Here is a 25062-nt window from a genome sequence, read left to right as displayed (position 1 = left end):
TGTTTAATCACAGCACTGGGCGAGTGCGGGAGTCACCCCTTAATATGCACTGCAAGTTGACAAAAGATGCCAGTGTCTATTTATTTACAAAAGTCTTGAATATCCAAAATACTAATACATATTAATACTAATAGATATGCATAATGCTAACACTTCCCATTCCCCACTTTGGATTAAAATGCACAGTAATGAGTTTAAAAAGTCATTATGCCAGCGTGGTTGGCTCCCTAATTTGAAGAGGAGGTCGTTTTGGTGAGAAGGGGTCATCAAGAGATGAAGGAAAACCGCTCTTCCTCACTCTCACCTTTCTACCTTTACAGTGGTTGACATTACAAATGACATTTGGTACAACTCCAGTTTCCTCCCTTGTGACTTTGAAATGGGTTTCCAGATGTAAGGTCTGTGATCTTCCTGATCCTGTTTATCAGCTTCTCTTTTCTCATTATAAGCACAGCTGAACAAACATACAGTGAAAAGGAATTTTTTACCTGAGTCCAAGATTCATTATCTCAAATCCTGCTTCTCACTTAATCATTAACTAGTTCCAGCAAAACCTGTCTCTAGCTAAGATCTCCAGTTTTTCTCTAATTCATCATTTTTCAAAATTAGTGAGTCCAAAGAAGGTTTCAAAGGGTCCTGGGTGGGCTGGGGTAGACTGGGAGGGTCCTTGGAGGGGCTTGAGGTGTCTGTGAAAGGTTTTGGGGGTCCTGACCTCTGCACACCCCCCCAGGGATGCCGTGAAACGCTGCCCACAGCAAGAGGCTGACAGGGATTGGAGTCTCCATGTTGGACTTTGTCTTCTTGGCACTGGGGTTCAACTTCTGCCTGTGCAGGAAGGTGAGAGGGGGTCCCAGGGGTCGTGTCCTCCCTCCCCCAGAGCATGTGTGTTCCCCCCAGGGACCCCCACTCTGGTGTCACCCCCTTTTCATCTGCCCATAGAGCTCCTGAGGCAAAAGCTTCTCGAGGATTGAAAGTAAACAATTCCCACTGTCGGTCTGTATCCCATTGGATTTTCATTCCCCTGCTTTCATCCAGGTGCCCACAGGGAGCCAGGAAGATATGGAGCCTCCCAGCCAGGTGTCTTCCCAACACGGATCACCAGGACCACGGATCACCCGGGCTCTGCCCAACGGGGGTCACTGGGGATCATCCAACGCCGATCCTCCCATGGGGGATGGAGCTGGAGCAGCGCACGAAGCTCTTCCCGCACTCGGGGCACTCGCAGGGCTTCCCTTACTGGTGACTCCGTTGGTGTTGGGTCAAGTTAGAGCTCTGTGAGAAGCTCTTCCCACACTGGGGACACTCGTAGGGCCTCTCCCCAGTGTGGATGCGCCGGTGTAGAGTGAGGTGGGAGTTTTGCTGGAAGCCCTTCCTGCAGTCAGGGCAGCGGAAGGGCCTCTCGTCTGTGTGAATTCGCTCATGTCGGAGGACATGGGAGCTCTGCTGAAACCTCTTCCCACACTGGGGACACTCGTAGGGCCTCTCCCCAGTGTGGATGAGCTGGTGTTTTCTCAGGGTGGAGCTCCACCCAAAGCTCTTCCCACATTCCAAGCAGGTGTAGGGGCGTTCCCCCGTGTGGATCACCTGGTGTCTCATCAGGTTAGAGATATCTCTGAAGCTCTTCCCACATTCCCCACACTCATAGAGCCGTTTCCCAGTGTGGATCACCTGGTGATTCCTCAGGCTGGAGCTCCGGCTGAAGCTCTTCCCACATTCCCCACACTCGTAGGGCTTTTCCCCAGTGTGGATCCTCTGGTGCTGGATCACGTGGGAGCTCTTTCTGAAGCCCTTCCCACATTCCAAGCACTTGTGGGGCTTCTCCCCCAGCTCTGAGCTCCGGCTGGATCTCTGGCCGTGTTCCTGGCACTGGGGGGATCTTTCCTCCTTGCAGCTCCCTGGACTGGGTTTGCAGCCCCTCCTCAAGCAGGATCTCTGGGGCTTTTTCTCCTCCTCTTCCATCTGGACACAGTTTGGGAAGGAAAATTCCTGGTTAGGAGGAAAAAGAGAGAAGAGCGCCTTGGGCTGCGGGTTCCTCCATGCCCAAGTTCATCTCAGAAATTCATTGGGCATCTTGTGTCTGTAACAAAGTGAAGCACCAACATTCAGCCCAAACATCAAAGCAATGATGAAAAACAACCCAAACACCAAATTCAGGCAAAACCCCCTCCAGAATACAAAGATTCAGCCCCTGCAAAAAAACAAAGCACCAACATTTAGCCCAATAAAGTTCAGAAACACCAAGATTCAGCCCCATCAAAATCGTGGATCCCCACCCCAGTCACCTCCAGGGCAACACTACTGGGACTGCACATACAGCGAGGGTGGAACCTTCTCCTGCTTCCTCTTCCTGCTCCTCTTCCTCCTCCCATGGCCCTACTCTACCTCACACTCCTCTTCCTCCTACTATTTCTCCTCCTTCTGCACAATCCCACCTGCTCTTCCCACGTGAATCCTTTGACCATTCTGGTCTTCAACCCTGCTGCTCCTTCCCTTCTCCTCCTGCCCCCAGGCCCAGCACCCACTGCCGCCTCCCTCTTCCCCCCCAGTCCCACAGCATCCCACCGCAGGGGCACGGATGGAGCTGGGCCAGCTCGGCCTGGGGCAGCGCTGGGCTCTCGGCCGCTTCCGCCCGCACTCGCTCCCCACTGCAGCCGCTCCCGCCACCACAGCGCGGGGGGGCCCGGCCTTGGCGCTCCCCCCTCCCACCTCCCCAAATTCCCCTCAAGGGGGGCGCCAAGGCCCGGGGGGGAGGGGCGCAGCTGGGCTCCAGCTGGGCAACGCTGGCAGCTGCGGCTCTGCCTGGACACTGATGAGTCATCAGCGCCGCGCGCTCTGATTGGCTCAGCCCTGCCTGAGCCCTGCGCCTGCACCAAGGGGGGACACCCTGCTCCAGGGGGGATGGCCCCAAAACGGGGGAACCCCAGCAAAGGAAGAACAACAAAGGCTCTTTACAAACTGATCCTCTGAACCTCATTGGACATAGGGCCAGGGACGTGGACATAAGGAAGTGACAAGGAGGAGCCATCAGCTGCACAAAATGTTATTAATTGATGACACAGACTGCTGCTCAGCCAAGGTCCTGCTAAATTCATCAACTTCCAGAAGAACAACAAAGACTTAACACAGCCATCAATATCGTTAGCCATACAAAAGTGGGGTGCATATGTAGGAGGTGCATTGAGAAGTCTGTACCTCTCCAGCACTGCAGCCAATGGGGAAAGGGAGAGGGAGATGTGGCCAAGAAAATTAGGATGAAAAGGAGGCTGTGTCTGCCAACAACTGGGGAGACACAATGGGAAATGTCCCATGGCCTCATCCCTTTTTTAAGAATTATATTACTGTTACAGGACTCCTCTGTCTTCCTTGTGGACAGAAACCGCTGGGGATGTCAATTTTTCCACACACCTTGGGGCTCCTCCGCAATTCCTTCCACCGTCCGGGCCGGCGGGCAGTGAGTGCAGCTGAAGGTGCCTCACCCAGTTTGGGGGATCGGCTCCCTCGGCTGGCGGCGGCACCGGGGATTGATTGGGTACCCGAGAGTGAGCAGGAGACAGACGAGTGACGGATCAGGGCGGCTGTCAAGAGTCGGCAGGGAGAGAGCACTGAAAATCTCAGCAGTGACTCCAGTGGCATCTTCGGGGAGTAAACATGGCAGGGCACCCAGGGAGGGGACAAAAGGGAAAGCCACAATGGGGTCCCAGCAAAAGGGATGAGGATCCCAAAATATCTCTCAAGGGTCCCTTGGGAGCATGTGGAGGTCGTTTGCACATTCTCCCAGAGGGAATTAAGGACATGGACACCCAGGGGGGCAAGAAGGGAAGTCCAGAAGGGATTTAGACAACAGGGGATGGATGGTGTTGGTGTGCTGGGAAGGGATTGGCTGAAGGGGAGTGTGAAGGAATGTGCTTAAAGCAAGAAGCAGCAGGAGGAATCTATGGGGTAACAAAAAAGATGATGGAAAAGAAGAGGAAGAGAAAAATACTGAGGATTGGGATGTTTTTCAGAATGGTCTTATCCTCAGAATTTGCCAGATGACTCAGATCCTTTGTATCCCAGTTTTCCAGGACAGGAAAACAAGGAGGTCAGGATTTCAGGGGGTTTCTCTGAGCTGGGAGCGGCAGGAGCGGGCGCAGAGCTGCGGCACCGGGAGCACGGGCTGGGGGCCTGTGGGGAGCTGTGGGGCCGGGCCGGGGCTGTGGGGCAGCCGGGGCTCAGCGCCGGGCGCTGCCTGAGCCCAGCACCCCCCGGGCAGGGCCGGCAGTGGCCCCCGGCCCCCAGGAGGCTGCGGGACGCCCCGGCCGCTGCCCGGCCCCGTGGAGCTGCCGGCCCTGCCCGCCGGGGGGGCCGCCTTTGGACACTGCGGCAGGACAGGGACCGGCTCTGGGATACGGGCTGGGGAGGGGAGCCTCAGCACAGCGAGCACGAGGAAGGAACAGCTCAGAAATGGGGATTAGACCTGCAAGGATCCACATGATCTTTTAAGCATTTCCTGGTGGGTCCCTGGAGAAAGGAAGGATTTTGCAGAAAGCTCAGCAGCTGCCACAGGATGAGCACCCCCAGGCACTGAGGGGGGCTGCAGCAGGGCCAGAAGAAGCCCCTGCAGCACTTGCTCACAAAGGCTCAGCAGCTGAATGCAGCAAGGGATGAGCAAAAGGCCAAGCTGAAGGCAAAGGCCATGGCACAGTTCCTACAGCCCCTGAGGGATCAAGCCCAGGGCCCAAGGGGGCCCCAGCACCCAGGGGACACCCTCGGCCACAAGCACCTGGCACAGGCATTGCCCTCCTGGCCAGGGGACAGCCCACCCAAACAGCCCCTGGCAAGGAATCAGCCTTCCAGCTGCAGGGCACAAGGACACTGCAAGCACAGACAGGAGCACCCTCAGCACGAGCAAGTCCAGCCCTTGATGGACACGGATTCTTAGCGGTGGCACAGCTCCCATTCCACCAGGGACCCACCACACTGCAGCCCTTGGGAACATTCAGGGTGGCTCTGGATCCAGAGGAGACCTTTCCTGATGGACACAGGGGCCTCTCCATCCACTCAGAATCTTACACCTAAAGGGAGTAAATTATTAGGGAATATAATAATAATTAATGCAATAACTGAGAAACATGAGCGAGTGTGTTTTATTCAGCCACTATTAGCAGATGGGGAGGGATGAGTCTGAAAGGCAGGAATTTTTATTTGCACACAATTGTGATTGTAATTTATTGGGAAGGGATTTGATGGCTAAATTGGGAATGCAAATTAATGTTGCAAAAGGTGATACAGAGGCTGGTTCTGTTGTACCTCTGTGTCAAATGTCTGGCAGAGCCTAGGCTGAAGTGAACCCACAAGTGTGGGCAGCCCCAGGGAAATTGGCAAAATTAGATATGGAGCCTCTCCAAATTTCCCTGAAGCAACCAGGACAAGAGGTGTCGAAAAGCAATCCCCTGTTCCAAGGGAGGGAAGGAAGGGCTCACAGCCTGTCTGTGAGTCCTGCTCAAGGCACGGCTTGGGGAGCCAGGGATGGCTCCCTAGAATGCTCCTATCCTGCCAAACAAGAAATCCAATGGAATCCACAGAATGCTGCAGGACCCAAGAAGAAGAAATGAGATGATGAAACCGAGGCACCCCACAGTCTCAGATCCTTACACCATCCTCAACCAGGTGCCCTCCTCACACTGCTGCCATTCAGAACTTGATGCAAAAGATGCTTTCTGGGGATCTGCCCACTTCCAGAGGATGCAAACACAATTCTGCCTTGGGCTGGCAACAAGAGGTAGAAGGGAAAATGCTCAAGACATGGACGGTCCTTCTGCAGGGATGCACGGAAGCACCGGCCTGATTGGGGCAAGCCTTGCAGGAAATATCAAAGGAATTGACCTCACCCCCAGGGACTGGCTTAATGCAGGATGTGGATGACTTGATCCAGTCAGGAGGACAAGGAGAAGAGGTAGAGGAAGCCTCTGTGAAATGGCTTCATTTTCAGGCAAAAAAGCAGCTTTGAGTATCTGAAATAAAAGTGCAAATAGTGGAGAAAATGGTTAAATATTTTGAGACCTATTTTGACTGAAGGCTTGTGGTGTATTGACTCTGAGAGGGCCCAGGGAATCTCAGACATAATGCTACCCAGGACTAAAATGGAGCTGGAATAATTCTTACAATTAACAGGGAATTGCAGGAGCTGGATTGAGGATTCTCTCTTCTAGCCAGAACATTCTGTGAATTTTTTACCCCCAGATAGCCTCAATGTTATGGGGTGGACATAAGAGAGAGAACAAAACTTAACAAAATGAAAAAAATAAAATGATTGATGCCCCAGCCATGGCTCTTCCAGACTCAGAAATCTGAATTGGAAGGGAATATTAAACAGGCCACCCCTGAGCCTGCACTGAAGGCAACGCAGCAGCAGCCAGGGCTCCCCAGCGGGGGAAGCCCCTGGGCCTGCCCACAGATCCTCTGCTCAAATCCTCGGCCTGGGCACCCTCCTTTGCCATCTCCAGCCACTGCGGGACAATCCTTGCTCTCACTCTTGCAGCTTCAGGCCTTTCTGTGCCTGCCCTCGCCACAGCTGCTGGGGAAGGCACCGGGACAATTCCACTCTGCCTCTCAATTCCACTCACACTCTGCCCTGCCTGGGATTAGCTGCTGGCAAAATAGACCAACTTTAAAATGGCTTCAAATCTTATTTCTCTGCTCACACTAGGTTTGCCTTTGCCTTGGGGAAAGGAATTTTAAAGGGTTTTTTTAAGGGATTTTCCAGCACTCAGCAGAGATGAAATTAACATCTCAACAGACTGGGAATAGCCCAAAAGATTCTCCCCAAGATAACGACCATCAACATGTGCATGAAATTATTCCTGTTGCACATTCTGGCCAGAATCAAGTAATGCCTTATTTCTCTAAAGACATTGTTGAAGAGTTTTTGCTTTTCACAGTTTCAGTGAAAGGATTACACCATTAGAATAATTTTTCATAATAATTTTACTTCTATATTGTAGGTTCTGTTTGGGACAATGTTGTGAGAATCACTTTTTAGTTTTAGGAGAAGAAAAAGGAAATACTTGATTGCTTTGTAATTTCTCTTTATGTTTGTGTGTGGCTCGTAGTGATGGCAAAATGATGGTATGAGTTTTTTGATGTTCACATTTAAGATGTATTTTGAAAAACTAGAAGAGCTTTAAAGGTGACCCTTTAACTCGTAAACCATTAAGAGAATATTTTTTGTCAAAAAAAGAAAAGGACCAAAGAAGTCACGAGCAGGGAAGTGGGGAGAACACTTGAATCACCCACAGCTGCCCAGGAAGAGAAGCTTTGCTACCACAAGTTCAGGGAAATCAGTTGGGAATTCCAAGTATGTGATGATTTAATGAGAGAAAAGCTGACAATTGATGCAGCCCTGGCTGGAGTGAAACAGAAATTAAAAATTAGGAAATAAACATAAAGAAATGCTTGAGTAAAAGGGGGGTTTGACAAAAAACATACCCTGACACTCTGATCCACAAGAACAAGAAGAGAGTCAGACTGCAAGATAAGATAAGGAGCCAGAATACACAAACAAGATGCAAAGACAATGGCACCACAAGATAAAGGAGATTCTTCAGACCCTAAGCCTGAAAGAACAGATTTAAAGTTCCAAATGTGGCCAAAGGACTGAAAGGGGCATGGAGTTAATTGTAATATGAAGTGAGGACAAGCAGAGTTAAAAAATTAATATGTATTAGGCGTATCTTGTAAACCTAGTCTGTAAAAGTTAAAAAGAGAAAACCAAATCAAAAAGGTGTGCATGCTTTTCAGAGGAGATATCCCACATGTACCTCAGCGCTGAATAAATTCATACTTACTCTTATAACTAATCTGCAAGTTATAGAGTTCTTTTTATTTTGCATATCAGGAGGGAGCACCCAAAAATGGGGAAAAGATGAACGGCCACCAGAACAAATCCTGCAACACCATGGACCAGACCCTGGGAACCCTGATGAATTCATATCAGGTACCAGAGAAACCATTTATCATTTCAATGGCATAATTAGATTACAGGATGTCATTGAAATAATAACCAACCAGACAGCTCCAGCTCCTGACCTTCCTCCCAACCAATCCACTGAGATGAGGAACACAACATTTCACCGTGGGATGGCATCAGATTATCTTTTAGCAGAAAATCGAGGCAAAATTTGTGCAAAAGTTAAGCAACTCAAACTACTCTTGGCAAATGGATGGCAACGGAAAAGTAGTAAAACAGATAACAAAGGAAATAGCAAAGCAGCTCATGTACTTGTTCAAACGTGGAAAGGATGGGAATGGGACACAGTTTTGTGCTTCCCTCGCAGACCATGGGTTAAACAAATGCTGTTTCTCCTCTCATGTGCTACAGCAACTCTCATCTTTTTACCATGCACCACACCTTGCTGAGTGCAGCTCATTCAGCAGCTGAGCAAGGGGATGCAGGTGGCAGCCAGGCCTCCTGAGCCACAAACGGCTACAAAAGGACAGAGAATGAGGGCACTGAGAGCAATCCCAAAACCAAAGAAGAACCAGGAAGAAAAAACAGAGGCAATGAGTGAATCTGCTTGGAGATAGAGCCAGGGACTTGTATATAAGGAAGCAGTGGGAGAAATCACCAGTTTCAGAAAATGTTACTAATTGATAAGGACTGCTGCTCAGACTAAATGTCGATATATTCCTGAACTTCCAGAAGAACAAACACTTCACAGAGCCAGGAATATCGGGTGTTATACAAAAAGGACATGCAGCAGGCGTATCGGGAAGGCTGAACCTTCCAAGCACCTCCGCCAGTGTTGGGCAAAGGGACAGGGACATGCGGCCGGGAAAATCAGGACAAAAACGAGGCCGCGTCCTCCAACACCTGGAGAGAGCGCATGGCAAATGCCCCATGGCCTCTCCCTTTGGGCAGCAATAAAGTCACTCGCACACCACTCCTCTGCCTCCTTTGGCCACACAAACCTCTGGCGCCGGGAATTTTCCCGCCCAGCCCCGGGCACAGCGCAGCCACCTCCGGCCTCCCGACACGAAGCGGGACGAGCCAGCGCTGCTCCGCCACCGCCTCCTGCCGAGGCCCCAGCGGCAAGGAGACCGCGGGCAGCCGCTCCCGCAGCGCCCTCAGCCCAGGGCCAACACGGGCCGGCCACGGCACAAGCCACCCGCCACAGCCCCCTGCCGCCCCCTCCCGGGCCCGCAGCGAGCCCCGAGCCCCCGCAGAACCGAGCGCGGCTCCCACCTGCGATGGCCGGGGCCGCCTCCGAGCTCCGCCGCCGCCTCACCAGGCTCCGGCCGCTGCTGCCGCCGCTGCCGGGCCCGCACAGACGCTCCGGCAATGGCGGCTCTCCCAAGCCACGGCCGCCCTGGGGGCGCCAGCGGGGCCGGGCTTGTCCCCACTCTGCCCAATCAGCGCGCGTCAGAGCCACGAGTGACGGCAGAAGCAGCCAATCGCAGCCAGCGGCGGGCTCTGCACACGGCACAGCCCCGCCCCGCGCTCTCAGGGCCCGCCCCGGGCTGCGTGAGGGGAAAGGCGGGGATGAGGAACAGCCCTGGAACGGGCCCGGCCCGAGCCGCCAGTGAGCTCCCAACACAAACAAAGTTCTCCGCAGCTCCCGGCCCGCCTTGCCCAGCCCTGGCTGCTGGGTGCCTCCGGCTCAGCGGGAAGCCCTGGAGCCTCACTTCTCCCACGTCTAATTAGGAGCATCAGTGCATTGCTTTGATTTCCCCCAAAAGGGGAAAACCGCCCCAAACCCGGTGGATGAGTGGGGAAAGAGGAAGACTTCTGGCTGTAAACTCCAAAAATTCAGAGCACAATCATGAGAAGGAAAGGAAGACTTCTAAAACCAGCTTCCCCTCATGCCTCCGTCCTTCCAGCTGTCAGGAAAATTAATCCAGAAACACCAGAGGTTTATGTCCAAAAAGAGACAGAGGAGCCCTTTTAGTTTAGTCATATAGAGGAAAAGGCCATGGGGAATTTCCCTGGGGTCTCTCAAATTCTTGGAGGTCAAGGCCTCTTTTTTATCCCAGTTTCCCAGCTCCATCTCCCTCTCTTTCCCCTTTGCCTGAGGTACTTGAGAGGTACAGATTTCCCGGAATGCCTGATACCTATGATTCCCCTACAGTGTATAAACCCTGCATCTTCATTTTTAATTCTTATGGAATTTATGGTGTTTCCCCGTTGCCTCCTTCATCTTTCAATATCCAAACTCATTTACCAGCAAATCTACTGTTTGTTTGTAAAGGCAAATATCTTTTTCCATTCATCAATCAGTGGAATCCATCCCATTGTTTCTTTTCCTGCTCAGTGCTGGTTTCATCTGTCAGCAGAGCCCCAGCTGGTTTGTAAAGACAAACAAATCCGTCATTCCCGTCCCCGGTGAGCTGCGGGATGCGGGGCCCGATGCTCCCGGCGCGAAGGGGCTGCAGATCCAGAGAGCGATGGACACACGTGGGGCCTCCTCTGCTGCTCCTCTTGCAGTTCCTGCTCCTCCTCTGCCCCTCCTCTTCCTCCCGCTCCTCCTCCTCCATCTCTCGGCTGCTGGCGAGGAGCTGTGGGGTGAGTGGAGCGGGGCCGGGAGGCGGTGGGAAAGGGCTGGGAGAGGGGGATGAGGGGAGCTGGGACAGGGGGAGAGGGGTTCTCAAGGAGGGGCTGCCAGTTAAGCCCAGGAGCCCCAAATCCCCTCGGTGTCCTGCCAGCCCCTGCCGGCGCTGTGGGGGCCGGGCCGTGCCCCAGTGCCGGCTCAGGGGGTGCTCCAGGCTGACGTGCTCCACCTGGCAGCTGGAGCTGAGCCCGCATTGCCAGGGGGCGGTTTCCAGCAGCACCAGGAGCTGCTGGCTCCAGTCCCCGCTGGGAAGCACGGCAGTGGCCAGCACGTGGCCCGAGAGCTGCTGCTGGCCCTGGGAGCAGCTCAGCTGGATGTGGGCAGGGGAGAAATCCATCAGGGAGCAGAGCAGGTGGCCGGGGCCGGGCTGGGAGCTCGAGGGCACCAGCGAGATGGACACGCTGGGATGGGCAGGGGACTTGGGGATCCCCCAATGCGGATCTTCCTCCCCACAAGCCGCAGGGAATCGCTCCAGGGATCGAGTGCTGCGGGACAGGGAACCACATTTCTTCCATCCCAAGCTCACCTTTCCCTCTCCTCTCTCCACCTTTCTCATTGTTCCCCCAATCCATTGACCCCTCTCAATGCAATTTGGGTTTCCCAGCACCCTCCCCCACACTTTGGGGGTCCCAGCCCTCTCTTTTTCCCACTCTTGCCCCTTCCCAATGGTCCCTCCAATCTCCAGCCTCCTTCCTTGTGCTTCGATTTGGGGGTTCCAGGCCCCTCCCGCTCCGTCTGGGGGACCCATCCCCGCTTTCACTCAATTCACGGAGATCCTAGCAGATTTTTTTTCTGGGAGGAATCCCTGAGTTACAGGAATTTTGGTGTGTAGATTTGAAGGGGGAGAGCTCTGTCTGGCATTCGTTTAACCCATGGTCTGCCGGGGAAGCACAAAAACGTTTCCCATTCCCATCCTTTCTGTAATGAATGCACTCAAGAGAGTGATACAATTCAATCAAAGAGAATTTTACTAATTGTAGCAAGCAAGCAATAAGCAAAAATCAGCGCTGGGCAACAGGGGAGTCTCTGCTCCATCGGCTGCCGCGCTTCTGACTTCCGTGTTCTCCCTTTTAAGTGGTCCGACTTCCGGGTTACGTGTCCTTTCTTGGGTGTCTCTGTGCATGTGCCTCCAGTCGCTGGGGGTCTTTTTCTGCCTTCTGGTGGTCGCAGGATGAAGATCAGGAGTCTTCTTCTTTTGACCTTTCCTCCCTGTTTTCCTTTTAAGGCTTATCTGGGTGTCTTAGCTTTTTGAAATTCAAGAGAACTTGCAAGGCTGTTCTAATGATTATGCGGGTGTCAGCAGCAGCCTCCAACCTCATCCCTATTACACAAAGCATAGTTTTGCAAACCATCGTATCTATATGTTTTGTCGAATAAAAGGGTCTCTATTTATCACAATTCCCCCCTTTTTCTATTGCTTACTTTTGTTCGTTAAATCTTTGTAATTTTCTTTTACTTAACTCTAAATAATCTTCTGTCTCTTCCCTATTTAAGACTTCATATTTAGCTCGTATTAGCATAAGGTGAGCTGCTTCTAACCTGCTTTTCACAATGCTAATGATTTTGTTAAAAATGCAAGGTCTAAACATAAGTCTTAGGATTAGTAAAATCAGCGGTCCTGCTATGGTGGATATTAGAGTTGTTAACCAGGGAGAATAGTTAAACCAGGATTCATACTAACTTTGTTGCATTTCTTGTTCCCTCTTTCTCTTTTCCAGTCCTTCTCGTAATTTAGCCATGGTCTCTCTTACTATCTCACTTTTATTTACATATACACAACATTCTTCTCTAAGTGCAGCACACAGGCCTCCTTGCTGTAAAAATAAAATCCCCTTCTGTTTTGTAAGACTAAAGACTACTTCAGCCAGCGAGTCTAGGGAGTCTGTGAGGTCTTTTATAGATTTATCAATTCTTTTTAAATCTTCATCTACTGAAATTCTAAGCTCCCTGAGCCCCTGGTGTTGATTGGCTAAGGACGCTACACCCATTCTTAATCTAGCTCCTCCTATACCTAGCAATACGGCTACTGTTAGTGCCGTGAGGGGTTCTCGCTTTAGCACATGGTGCCCTGGGTTTTGATACTGTGAATACACATATTCTTCAGGATGATAGATAATTCGAGGAACTATTATAACCTGTATGCAAAATTCGTGGGTTTCATTAAAGATTTTTATGGAAACACATGGGCTTACTCCTAAAGTGTTACAAACCCATTTTGTATTAGCTGCTGGAATCAGCCACTGAGCCGGCTTATGAGGGTTGTTAATCTGTATTTTTGTTTGACATAAATGATCTTTGTCTGAGGGCACATTTCCCACACATACTCTTTTCTCGGTAATTCGAGATAACGTTATTCTTGGGGTGTTTTCTCTTCCTTTTTTCCATAGGCAGGCAGCGGGATTAGTGCCGTTTACTCTTTTCGGTTCGGTTCTGGAACTTATGGCCTCATAGAAGGGTGGGTTAATGTTATAGCATAACTAACATTCTTTAGTTAAATTTGGGTATGTGTTATTTAGTACTTTAAAGGTAGCTTGTAAAATATTCCAAAGAGCCCCGTTTCTATATTCCTGAGGTGTCCCCACTGTGGTTGATGCTTGGGACTTGTTATTTTCTGTTTCCTTTGAACAGTTATTCTGATCCCTTATTTTGGGGTCTATTGCTCTCCATACCACTGGATTTGGTCTAACAGATCCAGAATCATGGGGGACTCCTTCCTTTCTTATGAAAACATGCCCTCCCTGATCCTTTCCGGGTTCCCATATTCTGAAACCCCAGGTCCGTCCTAATAACCACCCAGGATCTTGGGGTTGTGTAATATTGATGTAGTAAAACTTACAAGTCCCAACATATGTCACTACCCCCGAGGGATCTGTCCAGGGTTTTATACATCCGTGTGGGCCCCTTTCTACTTTTAGATATTTATCTGGGTTCTGTACTTTCTGTCTTACGGAAATTGTCTCACAGCCTCAATATCTACAGTAAAATTCACCAGGGTAATTACAATATCCTTTGCTTGGATTAGAAGCTGGGCACATATATAACACATTATGTCCGGGCCAGCTATAACCAGTAGTCCTCCACTTAATGAGAGAATCCAAGGTAACTTGAAAGCTGGGGGCTTCAGAGGTGATCTGTGATTGGATAACGACCTGGTCTTCTCATCGGATTAAAGACTAATTGAAAGGTTCATGAGTCTTACTTGCGCAAATATTAAATGTGCTACTTAAGATTATAAATGTTATTAACTTCTTTAACGAACACTGGTTTCCCCTGCTATAATAGAGGCTTTTCTTTTGTGAATTGTTAATTTGGATTCCCCAGAAATTACTTTGCTGGGTTGTCTCATTCTCACTCTTGTGGCATTTCCAGAACCATGACCCTTTGGTCCCATATATATTGGAGTGCTTCCCTCCACGGTTTATTACTCCTCTGCCTCCCTCGTCGACCCGGTTGCTTCGGGACACGGGGTGTACCATCTTCTCAACAGCAAGAGTACTCTTCAGGAGGAGGATTATTTCCTCTTTTATTGATTCTTTGTATATATTTTTCCCAACTTTTATGCTTTATTAAAGGGGTATAACACCCTAATTTCCGGAGCCACCGTCTGCACAACCCAGCTACTATATTGGCTATAAAAGGCGTAGGTTCGTTTGGATGATAGCAATAATACAAGGGATTTACCCCTTTTGAGTAGATGGCCCACTCCTCTGATCTTTTCTCAAATTCTCCTGCTCGTATTCTGGTTATTAGGGCCCAATCAGTGAGTTCTCTCTGGGCAGTGTAGCAAGAGCTCCACACTCCTCTTGGTGGGTAGCCTCTATGACAGTGGGTCCACCAGAGTTTTTCACATATTATACATTTAAAACAAACAAAAGGATAACGCTTCTGACACAAAGTACAGCCTATTCTAACACTTCTATTATATATTTCCTCACCACTAGGTGGAGGTCTTCTATATTCTATATAAAAGCTTTTATGGAGTTTATTATTCATGAGTTTCTAAGCAGGTTAATAATTTTTGGTGTCATTTTGTTCAGGATATTTTAAGTCTCAGGTCCCCAGCCGGGCTAACCACTTCCCAGTTACTAGCCTTCGGTGCTTCCACAGGTCTTTTTATTCGACTCGCATGTGTCCAGCCTTTCTCCGCCGTTCGAATTGCAGAATCAGTTGTTAGGAGGACTTGATACAGTCCTTCTCACTTCGGTGTTAGGGGATTTTCTTTCCAACTTCTTATTAGCACCCACTCTCCGGGTTGTACCTGGTGTAATATAAAATCCAATGGTGGTCTTTGGGCTAGCATCCCTTTTTCCTACAATGCCTTTTTGAATTTCATTAATTTTATCAAATACTCTGATGTATTGATCACTTACATTTGGATGTGTTTGAACTTCCTCTATATTATAGGGCATACCGTATAACATTTCAAAAGGGGAAATTCCCAAATCTGCCCTTGGCTGGTTTGAATATTCAGAAGGGCTAGTGGAATACACTTGACTCATGATAGTTTTGTTTCCATCACTAGCTTGGTAAGTTGTTTCTTTATTTCTCCATTCATCCTTTCTACTCTCCCAGAACTTTGAGGGTGCTAAGGGGTGTGTTGTTCCCACTTTATTCCTAATGCTTTTGCCACATTTTGAGTTATTTTTGATGTAAAGTAGGGACTTTTGTCATAGTCTATTGTCTCTGGTACTCCATATCTAGGGATTATTTCTTCTAATAACACCTTTGCAACTGTTCGTGAAGTTTCCCTAGATGTTGGGAAAGCTTCTACATAATGGGTGAGATGATCTACTAGGACTAAGAGGTATTTAAGCTTCCCTACCTTTGGTAGTTCTGTGAAGTTAATTTGAATATTTGCAAAGGGTCTTTTTGCCAGGGGTCTCCCTCCATATGGTAATTTTCTGAGGTTTTTCTTATTTGTTTGTAAGCATGGGAGGCAGCTTCTAGTAATTTGCTTAGCTAAATCTCAAATACCTGTGCTCATATGTTTTGCAGCGAAATAGTCTGTTAGCCCCTGTGCTCCCCAATGTGTCCTTTGATGTATTTTTTCTAATATTCTTTGAGCTATAGCTTTTGGTAGTACTTCCCGGCCATCTGGGAGAAACCATCTTCCCTCTGGATTCTCGGTTGCTCCTGTTTCTGGGAGTTTTAACCTCTCTTCCTCAGTAAATCTACTTCTCAGGTCATTATCCCTGTGTTTCCAGATTTCTTCATGCCCCCTTTTTTCTTTTAGGACCATTATTTGTAATGCCGCTCGTTTTGCTTCCTGATCGGCGGCATTATTTCTTCTACTCTTCAAATCTATTCTCTTCTGGTGTCCTTTCAAATGAACTACTGCCAATCTTTTGGGCTTTCTCAGGGCGTTTAATACTTCAATTATGAGTTTTTGATGAATGAAATCCTTCCCTTGGGAGTTTACTAAACTTCTTTCTTCCCACAGTTTACCGAATGTATGCACCACCCCATAACTATATCTGGAATCTGTATATATTGTCCCCTCTTTTCCTTCCAGTAGTTTTAATGCCCTTAATACTGCATACAATTCGCAGGCTTGGGCAGACCAGGACTTGTTAATGGTCCTGATTCCAGGACTTGCAAATCAGGTCCTCGTATGATGGCATAACCTATTTTCCTCTTTCCTTCTATTATTCTAGAGGACCCATCTACAAACAACTTTTCTCTGCTTTCTAATTCCTCTTCTTTCAAATCAGGTCTAATTTTGGTTTGTTCCTCAATTGTGGTTATACAGTCATGTGTCAAAGGTTCACCTTCAGGTTCTCTATATAAAAATGCAGCTGGATTTTGTAAAGCTGTCATTTCCAGTGTTACGTTTGGGGCTTCAACTAAAATTCCTTCATATTTTAGAAGTCTAGCATCTGAAATCCACTTGTCTGCCTTTTGTTGTAACACACTACGAATGTTATGGGGGGACATTACCTTCAAATTGCTATTAAAGGTAATTTTCCTAGCTTCCTCCACCAGTAGGGCACATCCTGCCACTACTTGCAGACAAGCTGGCCAGCCCTTACACACGGGGTCCAAGATCTTTGATAGATACCCTATCGGTTTCTTTTTCCCTGCCCACTCCTGAGTCAGGACTCCGAAGGCAATTCCATTTTCCACATTTACAAACAAATAAAAGGGTCTTTTTAAATCCGGGAGACTCAAAACAGGAGCATGAATTAAACTTTCTTGTAGTTCCTGGAGTTTTTCTGTGTCTTCTGAATTCCATTTTATTCATCCCTTCTGTGTCAATTTATGATATAAAAATTTAACTTTGCTAGTGTAATTTTCAATTCACTGTCTACAGTACCCTGTTAGCCCCAAGATTTGACGTATCTGTTTTTTATTTTTAGGAATCGGCAATGACAGAATTCCTTGTATCCTTTCAGGGTCTATCTTTTTCTCCCCCTTTTTAAGGTAATGGCCTAAATATTTCACTTCTTCTTCTACAAATTGGAGTTTTGCCCTGGATACTTTCAATTCCTTTAACCCCAGGAAATTTAACAGCTTAATACTCTCTCTCCTTACATCTTCTTCCTCTTTCCCAGCTAAAAGCAAGTCATCCACATATTGTATCAAGGTCACTCTTAGGTCTGTCTGATAATCCTGTAAAATCTGCTCTAATGCTTGTCCAAACAAATTGGGGGATTCCGTGAATCCCTGGGGCAATACTGTCCATCTCAGTTGTTGTCTCCTCCCTGTGTCTGGATCTTCCCATTCAAATGCAAAGTAATCTCAGCTATTTTCATCAAGAGGGCAGGCCCAGAATGCATCTTTTAAATCTATAACACTGTACCATAAACTGTTTATGGTCCCAGCTTGCTTAGTAGTGTGTACGGATTTGCTACTACTGGGAATCATGCCACTGTGCGTTTGTTAATTTCTCTTAAATCATGTACCAAATGATAAGTCCCATTTGGCTTCTTTACTGGCAGTATGGGTGTGTTAAAAGGTGACATACATGGTTCTAATAGTCCCTTACTTAGCAATCTATCAATTTCTGGCTTCAACCCTTTTCATCCCTCAAGTGATAAGGGATATTGCTTTATTCTAACTGGGATTTCTGGGTTTGTTGTAGTGACCGAGAATGGGGTTATCCTCAACTGTCCCACACTCTCAGGTGTATATCACACCTCTGGGTTTATTTTATCTTCATCTTCCACCCTTAAAGGGCATAGCCTTATCCTCAACTCTTTATCAACTATATCTAAGTGTATTCCCAATTCAATAATTAAATCTCTTCCTAACAAATTATAATCTGCTTCTGGTACTAATAAAAAATTTCCCAACCCAATTTTTGATTCTGATTCTATCATCACATCTTTAATAAACCCCACTTCAAAAGGTTCCCCTTTTGCCCCTATTACTGTAGCGGTTTCTTTGGATATACTACATCCTTTAGGTAAAAACTGAATGGTTGATCTCTCAGCTCTAGTATCTACTAAGAAAGTTATTTCTTGATACTGGGGACCCACTTTTAACTTTATCAAGGGCTCTTTCTGGTGTTTTCGGGTCCCGAGAATGTAGAGCCCCTGACCCCCCTAGTCTTCTTTGAACATTTTTTCATCTTGGATCCTCACCCTACATTCTCTCTTAAAATGTCCTTTCTTTCCACAGTAAAAACAAACCTTAACATTCTGTCTCTCCTTTGAGTTCCTGATTGGTCTCTGTTGCTTCCCTTTCCAGGTTTGATCTCTACTCTCTCTCACAGCAGCCACCATCATCTTAACTTGCCGCTTCTGAGCCTCCTCTTCCCTCCGAACATACACTTTTTGTGCCTCCCACAAAAGCTCATCTAACCCTCTGTCTTGCCACCCATCCAATTTTTCTATCTTCCTCCGAATATCCTCCCAGGCTTTTGCCACAAATTGTGCTTTAAGCAGTGCTTGCCCCAACTGGGTGTCTGGATTCATCCCGGAATATAGTTGGAAGTTCTTTCTTAGCCGTTCCAACCATTCCGTAGGGGTCTCATCTTTCTTTTGCCTCTCGTTGAATGCTTTATTGATATTCTGACCCCTTGGGACTGCCTCTCTAATCCCTTCAATTATAATAGTCCTCAAATCCTGCATATGTGCTCTGTGCGCTGGATCTTGGTGATCCCAGTGGGGATTTTGGAGGGGCCATTTTACATCTGCCAGTGGTCCCTGGGCATGCTGAGCATCCCAAATGCGCATTCCTTCCCTTCTAATCATGTTTTTCTCTTCTGCCGTAAATAAAATATTTAAAATAGATTGTCCTGCGTCTTCGTCCGGACTCTGTGCACAGATTTTAAGGGGTTGACCGGTCTCCCTTTTGCTTATTGCTTTAAATTTAGGTTTGTCGATGCAATCAAGGCAGAAACCGGCCCTCCGCCGGGCCGCTAAATAATAGCGGGGCGCCCCCCGGTAATGCCGAGAATCTGTCCTACAGATTGCATCCGAGTCATGGCACCAATCTGTAATGAATGCACTCAAGAGAGTGATATGATTCAATCAAAGAGAATTTTATGAATTGTAGCAAGGAAGCAATAAGCAAAAATCAGCACTGGGCAACGGGGGAGTCTCTGCTCCATCTGCTGCCGCGCTTCCGATTTCCGTGTTCTCCCTTTTAAGTGGTCCAACTTCCGGGTTACGTGTCCTTTCTCGGGTGTCTCTGTGCATGTGCCTCCAGTCGCTGGGGGTCTTTTTCTGCCTTCTGGTGGTCGCAGGATGAAGATCAGGAGTCTTCCTCTTTTGACCTTTCCTCCCTGTTTTCCTTTTAAGGCTTATCTGAGTGTCTTAGCTTTCTGAAATTCAAGAGAACTTGCAAGGCTGTTTTAATGATTATGCGGGCGTCAGCAGCAGCCTTCAACCTCATCCCTATTTCACAAAGCATAGTTTTGCAAACCATCGTAGCTATATGTTTTGTCGAACAAAAGGGTCTCTATTTATCACACCTGACACCCAGAGCTCTTCAATAAAGCACCTGCATATAATCATTCCATGATTGTGTGTTCCTGAACGCTAACACCGCCCCCCAGCCAATCAGAGCGCGTCTCTCTGATGACTCATAAGTTGCCGGGCAGATCCACAGAGCCGAGAGCCCCGTGCTGGACACGGCCTCCCAGTGCCGCACACTTCATTACCAGTCCCTCCCAGTGCCACCACAGTCCCTCCCAGTGCCACCACAGTCCCGCCCAGTGCCACCACAGTCCCACCCAGATGCCCCAGAGTCCCTCCCACTCCTTTTTAGCCCATTCCCAGTCTCTTCCGAGTTCATTCCCGCTTCACTCCCAGACGCCCACACTCTCTTACAGTGCCCCGCTATCCACTCTCATTTCTTTCAGTGCCACCCCAGTCCCTGTCAGTCCATTCCCAGTCCCTCTCAATGCCACATCACTCCTCTCCACTCTCTCCCAGTGTCCCCAGCGTGTCCATCTCGCTGGTGCCCTCAAGCTCCCAGCCCGGCCGCGGCCGCCTGCTCTGCTCCCTGATGGATTTCTCCCCTGCCCACATCCAGCTGAGCTGCTCCCAGGGCCAGCAGCAGCTCTCGGGCCACGTGCTGGCCACTGCTGTGCTCCCCAGCTGGGACTGGAGCCAGCAGCTCCTGGTGCTGCTGGAAACCCCCCTGGCAATGCGGGCTCAGCTCCAGCTGCCAGGTGGAGCACGTCAGCCTGGAGCACCCCCTGAGCCGGCACTGGGGCACGGCCCGGCCCCCACAGCGCAAGGGGCAGCGGGGGAGGCACTGGGGGGGCCCAGAGGGGGATTGGGGTGTGCTGGGAGGAACTGGGAGGGAGTTTGAGATAGACTGGTTTAAACTGGGGAAGGGATTGAGGTGCTTAGGATGGCTGGGAAGGGGTTTGAAGGATGTTGGGGAGGGTGAGATGGGGTTCTGGGGGTCCTGGTGGACACTGGGAGGGAGTTTGGGGGTGCTGGGTGTCACTGGGAGGGATTTGAGTGAGCCTGGAGGAGCTGGAAGGAGATTGGGCATTGGAAAGCAGGGATTGGGATGAGGTTGGTTGTGCTGGGAAGAGACTGGGATGAGTCTTGATGAGTCCTGGTGGGGCTGGAAGGGACTGGGAGAGGGTTTGGGGGTCCTGGGGCAGTGGGGGGAAATTGGGAAGGGACTGTGGGATCCTGAGAGAAACAGGAGGGGCTCTGGTGGGTCCTGGGGAGGCTGGGAAGAGACTGGCAGTGATTTAGCAAAATAGCAATATTGATCCCGTATCAACATCAATCTCTTAATGGACAAAAAACCTCTCCAACAGTTTAAAGTTACAAAGTGGATGTTTAATCACAGCACTGTGTGAGTCCAGGAGTCACCCCTTAATATGCTGTTGAGGGTTAGGTGTCCTTTTTTTTTTTGTTTTTTGTTTTGTCGTTCTGGCCTGCCCGGGGAATTTTTACGCATTATGTGCTGGGACAACCTAACTACCGGTACTAAGGGGTGATTGACAACAGACAAAGAGTAGCCGGGCCCAGGGCGGGGGGAAGGGGGCAGAAAAGGAGGGTGGGGACAGTTTTTTAGCTGGTTTTCTTCGGCTTCGGGGAAGGACGTTCGTGTGCTGGGGCGCGGAGCTGCTGCGGTGGAGAGAAGGGAATTTTGCCATCACCCAGACGGAACGGTTGCTTCTTCTCCTTCTCCCCTTTTTGCTGGTGGCCTCTCACCCCCTGTCCTGCCGGGACGTGTGGCAGCCACCGCCGTGGAGCTGCTGATACACCTCAGCCACCGGCCCAGGATCTCAGCTCGTCCCTGCTGTTTCCAGCCGACTGTTCCTCAGAGCCCTGCAGGAGCACCAGGACTGACTGCCCGAGGGGTTTGTGAAAAACAAAACCTCTCCTCCATCCCATCTCAGCTGAGAAAGCTGTCCCGGGGTCCCTGGTTCTGTGTTCTTGTTATTCATGTAGTTATTGTTGTTTGTTTGCCTGATTATACTAGTAAAGAACTGTTATTCCTATCCCCAGATCTCTGCCTGAAAGCCCCTTGATTTCAAATTTATAATAATTCGGAGGGAGGGGGTCTACATTCTTTCATCCCAAGGGAGGCTCCTGCTCTCCCTAGCAGACACCTGTCTTCTAGAACCAAGACAGATTTTGGCGCCCAACGTGGGGCTCGAGAGAAAAAGGGCAAAAAAGGAATAACAGTTCTTAAATAACCTAACTTTTGTGTGCTGGATTTAGAAACCTTGTTAGGTAGAACCATGTTGTTGAGCTTACCCAGGTTCGCGGGGCATGTGGTCACAGCTATATTTCTCCCATTTGCTGTACCTTACTTAAATATGGGTCCTATAACTAAGGCTACTGTGGCTATTATCCAGTTTGTTTTGTGGATTGATAAGGTGAGGAATTCATGGATGTTTAACGTCCTCTGGACGGCGGGCTCATGGATTCAGAGCTGTCACACACTAACTGGATGGTTTTTGGGTTACTATAATAATGGTACCTACTGGGAGAAAAAGTCAGCTGGGGAAATTTTCTCCCAACCTTTCACCCAGTTCCTTGGGCCTACCCTGCCAGTTTTCGAAGGGTTAAAATCTTCTCTGAATGCTAATGACATCTTACAGTGGCTGGTGGTACTGATAGGCCTGTTCTACTTAGCCTTCAGAGACAAAGGGAAAGAGACAGGGAGTGGTGCCCCAGAGCCTGGCACAGCCCCAGAGACAGAGAGTGCTGCCCCAGAGCCTGGCACAGCCCCAGAGACAGGGGGTGCTGCTCTAGACCCTGCCCCTGACCCACAGCCCACCTCAGAAATGAACCACCCAGAGTGGGTGGGGGTTCTGGTGAAGGAGATGCGTGAGATGCTAAAGGAGTGCATTTCCTCAGCTGCTGAGAAACCCTCCCCCTGCCCCAAAGAGGGAAGAGTCTGATTGTGCAGCAGTGGAACCCACAGACGTTACAACCGTCCAGGTTCCAGCTGAACCACAAGGGCAGTCACAGCCAGCAGCTGTTGCCCCTGTGGAAACCAGGAAGTCTAAGATGAAATCACAGCACCCTGTTGATAAGGATAAGAAAGGAGGGCCCTCACAACCCACAGGGGAGCCAGAAGTTGAAATCATCACTGAGTCTCTGACATATGACAGTCTCCGTAAGTTACAAAAAGACATTGTGAGGCGGGGGCGTGAGCCTTATACAACCTGGTTACTTCGGGTCTGGGACCTTATGGGTACAGGCGTGCAGCTGGATGGTGGTGAGGCAAGGAATGTGGGACCCTTGACCCAGGACTCAGGTGTGAATCAGGTATTCGTCAGGGAGCAAGGGCCCCTTTCCCTCTGGGAGCGGCTTTTGATGAGTGTAAGAGAGAGGTTTGTCCACAGAGAGAGAATGGAAGAGCACTATCATAGAAGGGAATGGAAAACCACTGAGGAAGGGATCCAACAACTGAGAGAAGTGGCGATATTAGAGGTCCTTTTTGGGAGGGGTGGACAGCATGATAATGACCCCGACAAAGTCAGGTGCACTGGGCAGATGTTGTGGAGTCTGGCAAATCTAGGGCCACGTGACTACACCACCTATATTGCACTGATTAATGCTGATAACAGCCAAGAGACGGTGGGTTCTGTTGCCACCAGGCTTAGAAATTATGACACTATGGTCCATGGCCGCAGCAGGCTAAGATTTACACTGTGATTAAGGAACTCAAAGAGGAGATGAGGGAAATGAGGGAAGAGATGAGGAAGAGCAGTTCCCATATGGCACCAGTGCGGGTCACAAGCCCAAAACTCCAAGCCCAGCGTTCCCCAGCTAGAGAGAGAGGGTACACCTCACGAACTGAGCTGTGGCTTTTTCTACGTGACCATGGGGAAGACATGGGAAAGTGGGATGGGAAACCCACTTCTGCCCTGGCAGCACGAGTGCGTCAACTCAGGCAGGGAACCAGTAACCAGAAAGGTTCCACTAAAGTGAAGGTAGCCTCAACCTCCCGTGACCAAACTGCCAGATATTACAGAAAAGAGGATGATCCCCTTGAAGGAACCTCTAGCATGTATGCCCAGGGAGGAGAGGATGACCAGTGCTAGAGGGGCCCTGCCTCTAGCCAGGAAGAGGCACGGGAAAACCGGGTCTTTTGGACGGTGTGGATCCGATGGCCTGGCACATCAGAGCCACAAAAATACAAAGCTTTAGTTGATACTGGTGCACAGTGTACCCTAATGCCATCAGGACATGTGGGGGCAGAACCTGTTTCCATTGCTGGGGTGACAGGGGGATCGCAGCAATTGACTCTGTTGGAAGCCGAGGTGAGCCTGACTGGGAAGGAGTGGCAGAAACATCCCATTGTGACTGGCCCAGAGGCCCCGTGTATTCTGGGCATGGACTTCCTTCGAAATGGCTATTACAAAGACCCAAAGGGACTCAGGTGGGCTTTTGGAATAGCTGCTGTGGAGGCAGAGGACATTAAGCAATTGAACACCTTGCCTGGACTATCAGAGAACCCATCTGCAGTAGGACTCCTGAAGGTGGAAGAACAGCGAGTACCAATTGCCACCTCGACAGTGCACCGCCGGCAGTATAGGACAAATCGAGATGCTGTGATCCCCATCCACAAGATGATCAGAGAGCTGGAGAGCCAAGGGGTGGTCAGCAAAACCCACTCACCCTTCAACAGCCCCATCTGGCCTGTGCGCAAGTCTGACAGAGAATGGAGATTGACTGTGGACTATCGTGCATTGAATGAAGTGACTCCACCTCTGAGCGCTGCCGTGCCGGACATGCTGGAGCTCCAGTACGAGCTGGAGTCCAAGGCAGCGAAGTGGTATGCCACTATTGACATTGCTAATGCATTTTTCTCCATTCCCCTGGCAGCAGAATGCAGGCCTCAGTTTGCCTTCACCTGGAGGGGAGTGCAGTACACCTGGAACCGACTGCCCCAGGGGTGGAAGCACAGCCCCACCATCTGCCATGGACTGATCCAGGCTGCCCTGGAAAAGGGTGAGGCTCCAGAACATCTGCAGTACATTGATGACATCATTGTGTGGGGAAACACAGCAGTGGAAGTATTTGAGAAAGGAGAAAAGATCATCCAGATTCTGCTAGAAGCCGGCTTTGCCATCAAGAAGAACAAAGTCAAAGGACCTGCTCGAGAGATCCAGTTCCTGGGAGTAAAGTGGCAAGATGGACGGCGTCAGATTCCCACTGAGGTCGTCAATAAGATCACTGCAATGTCTCCACCCACCAGCAAGAAGGAAACGCAAGCTTTCCTAGGTGCCATAGGTTTTTGGAGGATGCACATTCCTGAGTACAGCCAGATTGTGAGCCCTCTCTACCTGGTTACCTGAAAAAAGAATGATTTCCAGTGGGGCCCTGAACAACAACAAGCCTTTGCTCAGATCAAACAGGAGATCGCTCATGCAGTAGCCCTTGGCCCAGTCAGAACAGGACCAGACGTGAAGAACGTGCTCTACTCTGCAGCTGGGAACAATGGCTTGTCCTGGAGCCTTTGGCAGAAAGTGCCTGGGGAGACTCGAGGCCAACCACTGGGATTCTGGAGCCGAAGCTACAGAGGGTCCGAAGCCAACTAC

At 49.5% G+C, this 25062-nt stretch overlaps 1 protein-coding gene across 1 annotated transcript in view; it reads right to left on the bottom strand.

Annotated features, from left to right (window-relative positions):
• The window catches only part of LOC102102660 (uncharacterized), a 191330-nt gene that overhangs the window by 116341 nt on the left and 49927 nt on the right, over positions 1-25062 (bottom strand). Inside the window, 1 exon segment of the mRNA XM_088068938.1 lies at positions 1238-1827. Within this exon segment, the coding sequence (XP_087925064.1) occupies positions 1238-1827 (590 nt within the window).

Source organism: Pseudopodoces humilis, chromosome 33 (assembly GCF_049639895.1).
Source record: "Pseudopodoces humilis isolate 2021_Gansu_Grassland_sample_001 chromosome 33, ASM4963989v1, whole genome shotgun sequence".
Classification (NCBI taxonomy): domain Eukaryota; kingdom Metazoa; phylum Chordata; class Aves; order Passeriformes; family Paridae; genus Pseudopodoces; species Pseudopodoces humilis.
The sequence above is the reverse complement of the archived record's forward strand: the minus strand, read 5'-3'. Positions and strand labels throughout refer to the sequence as shown.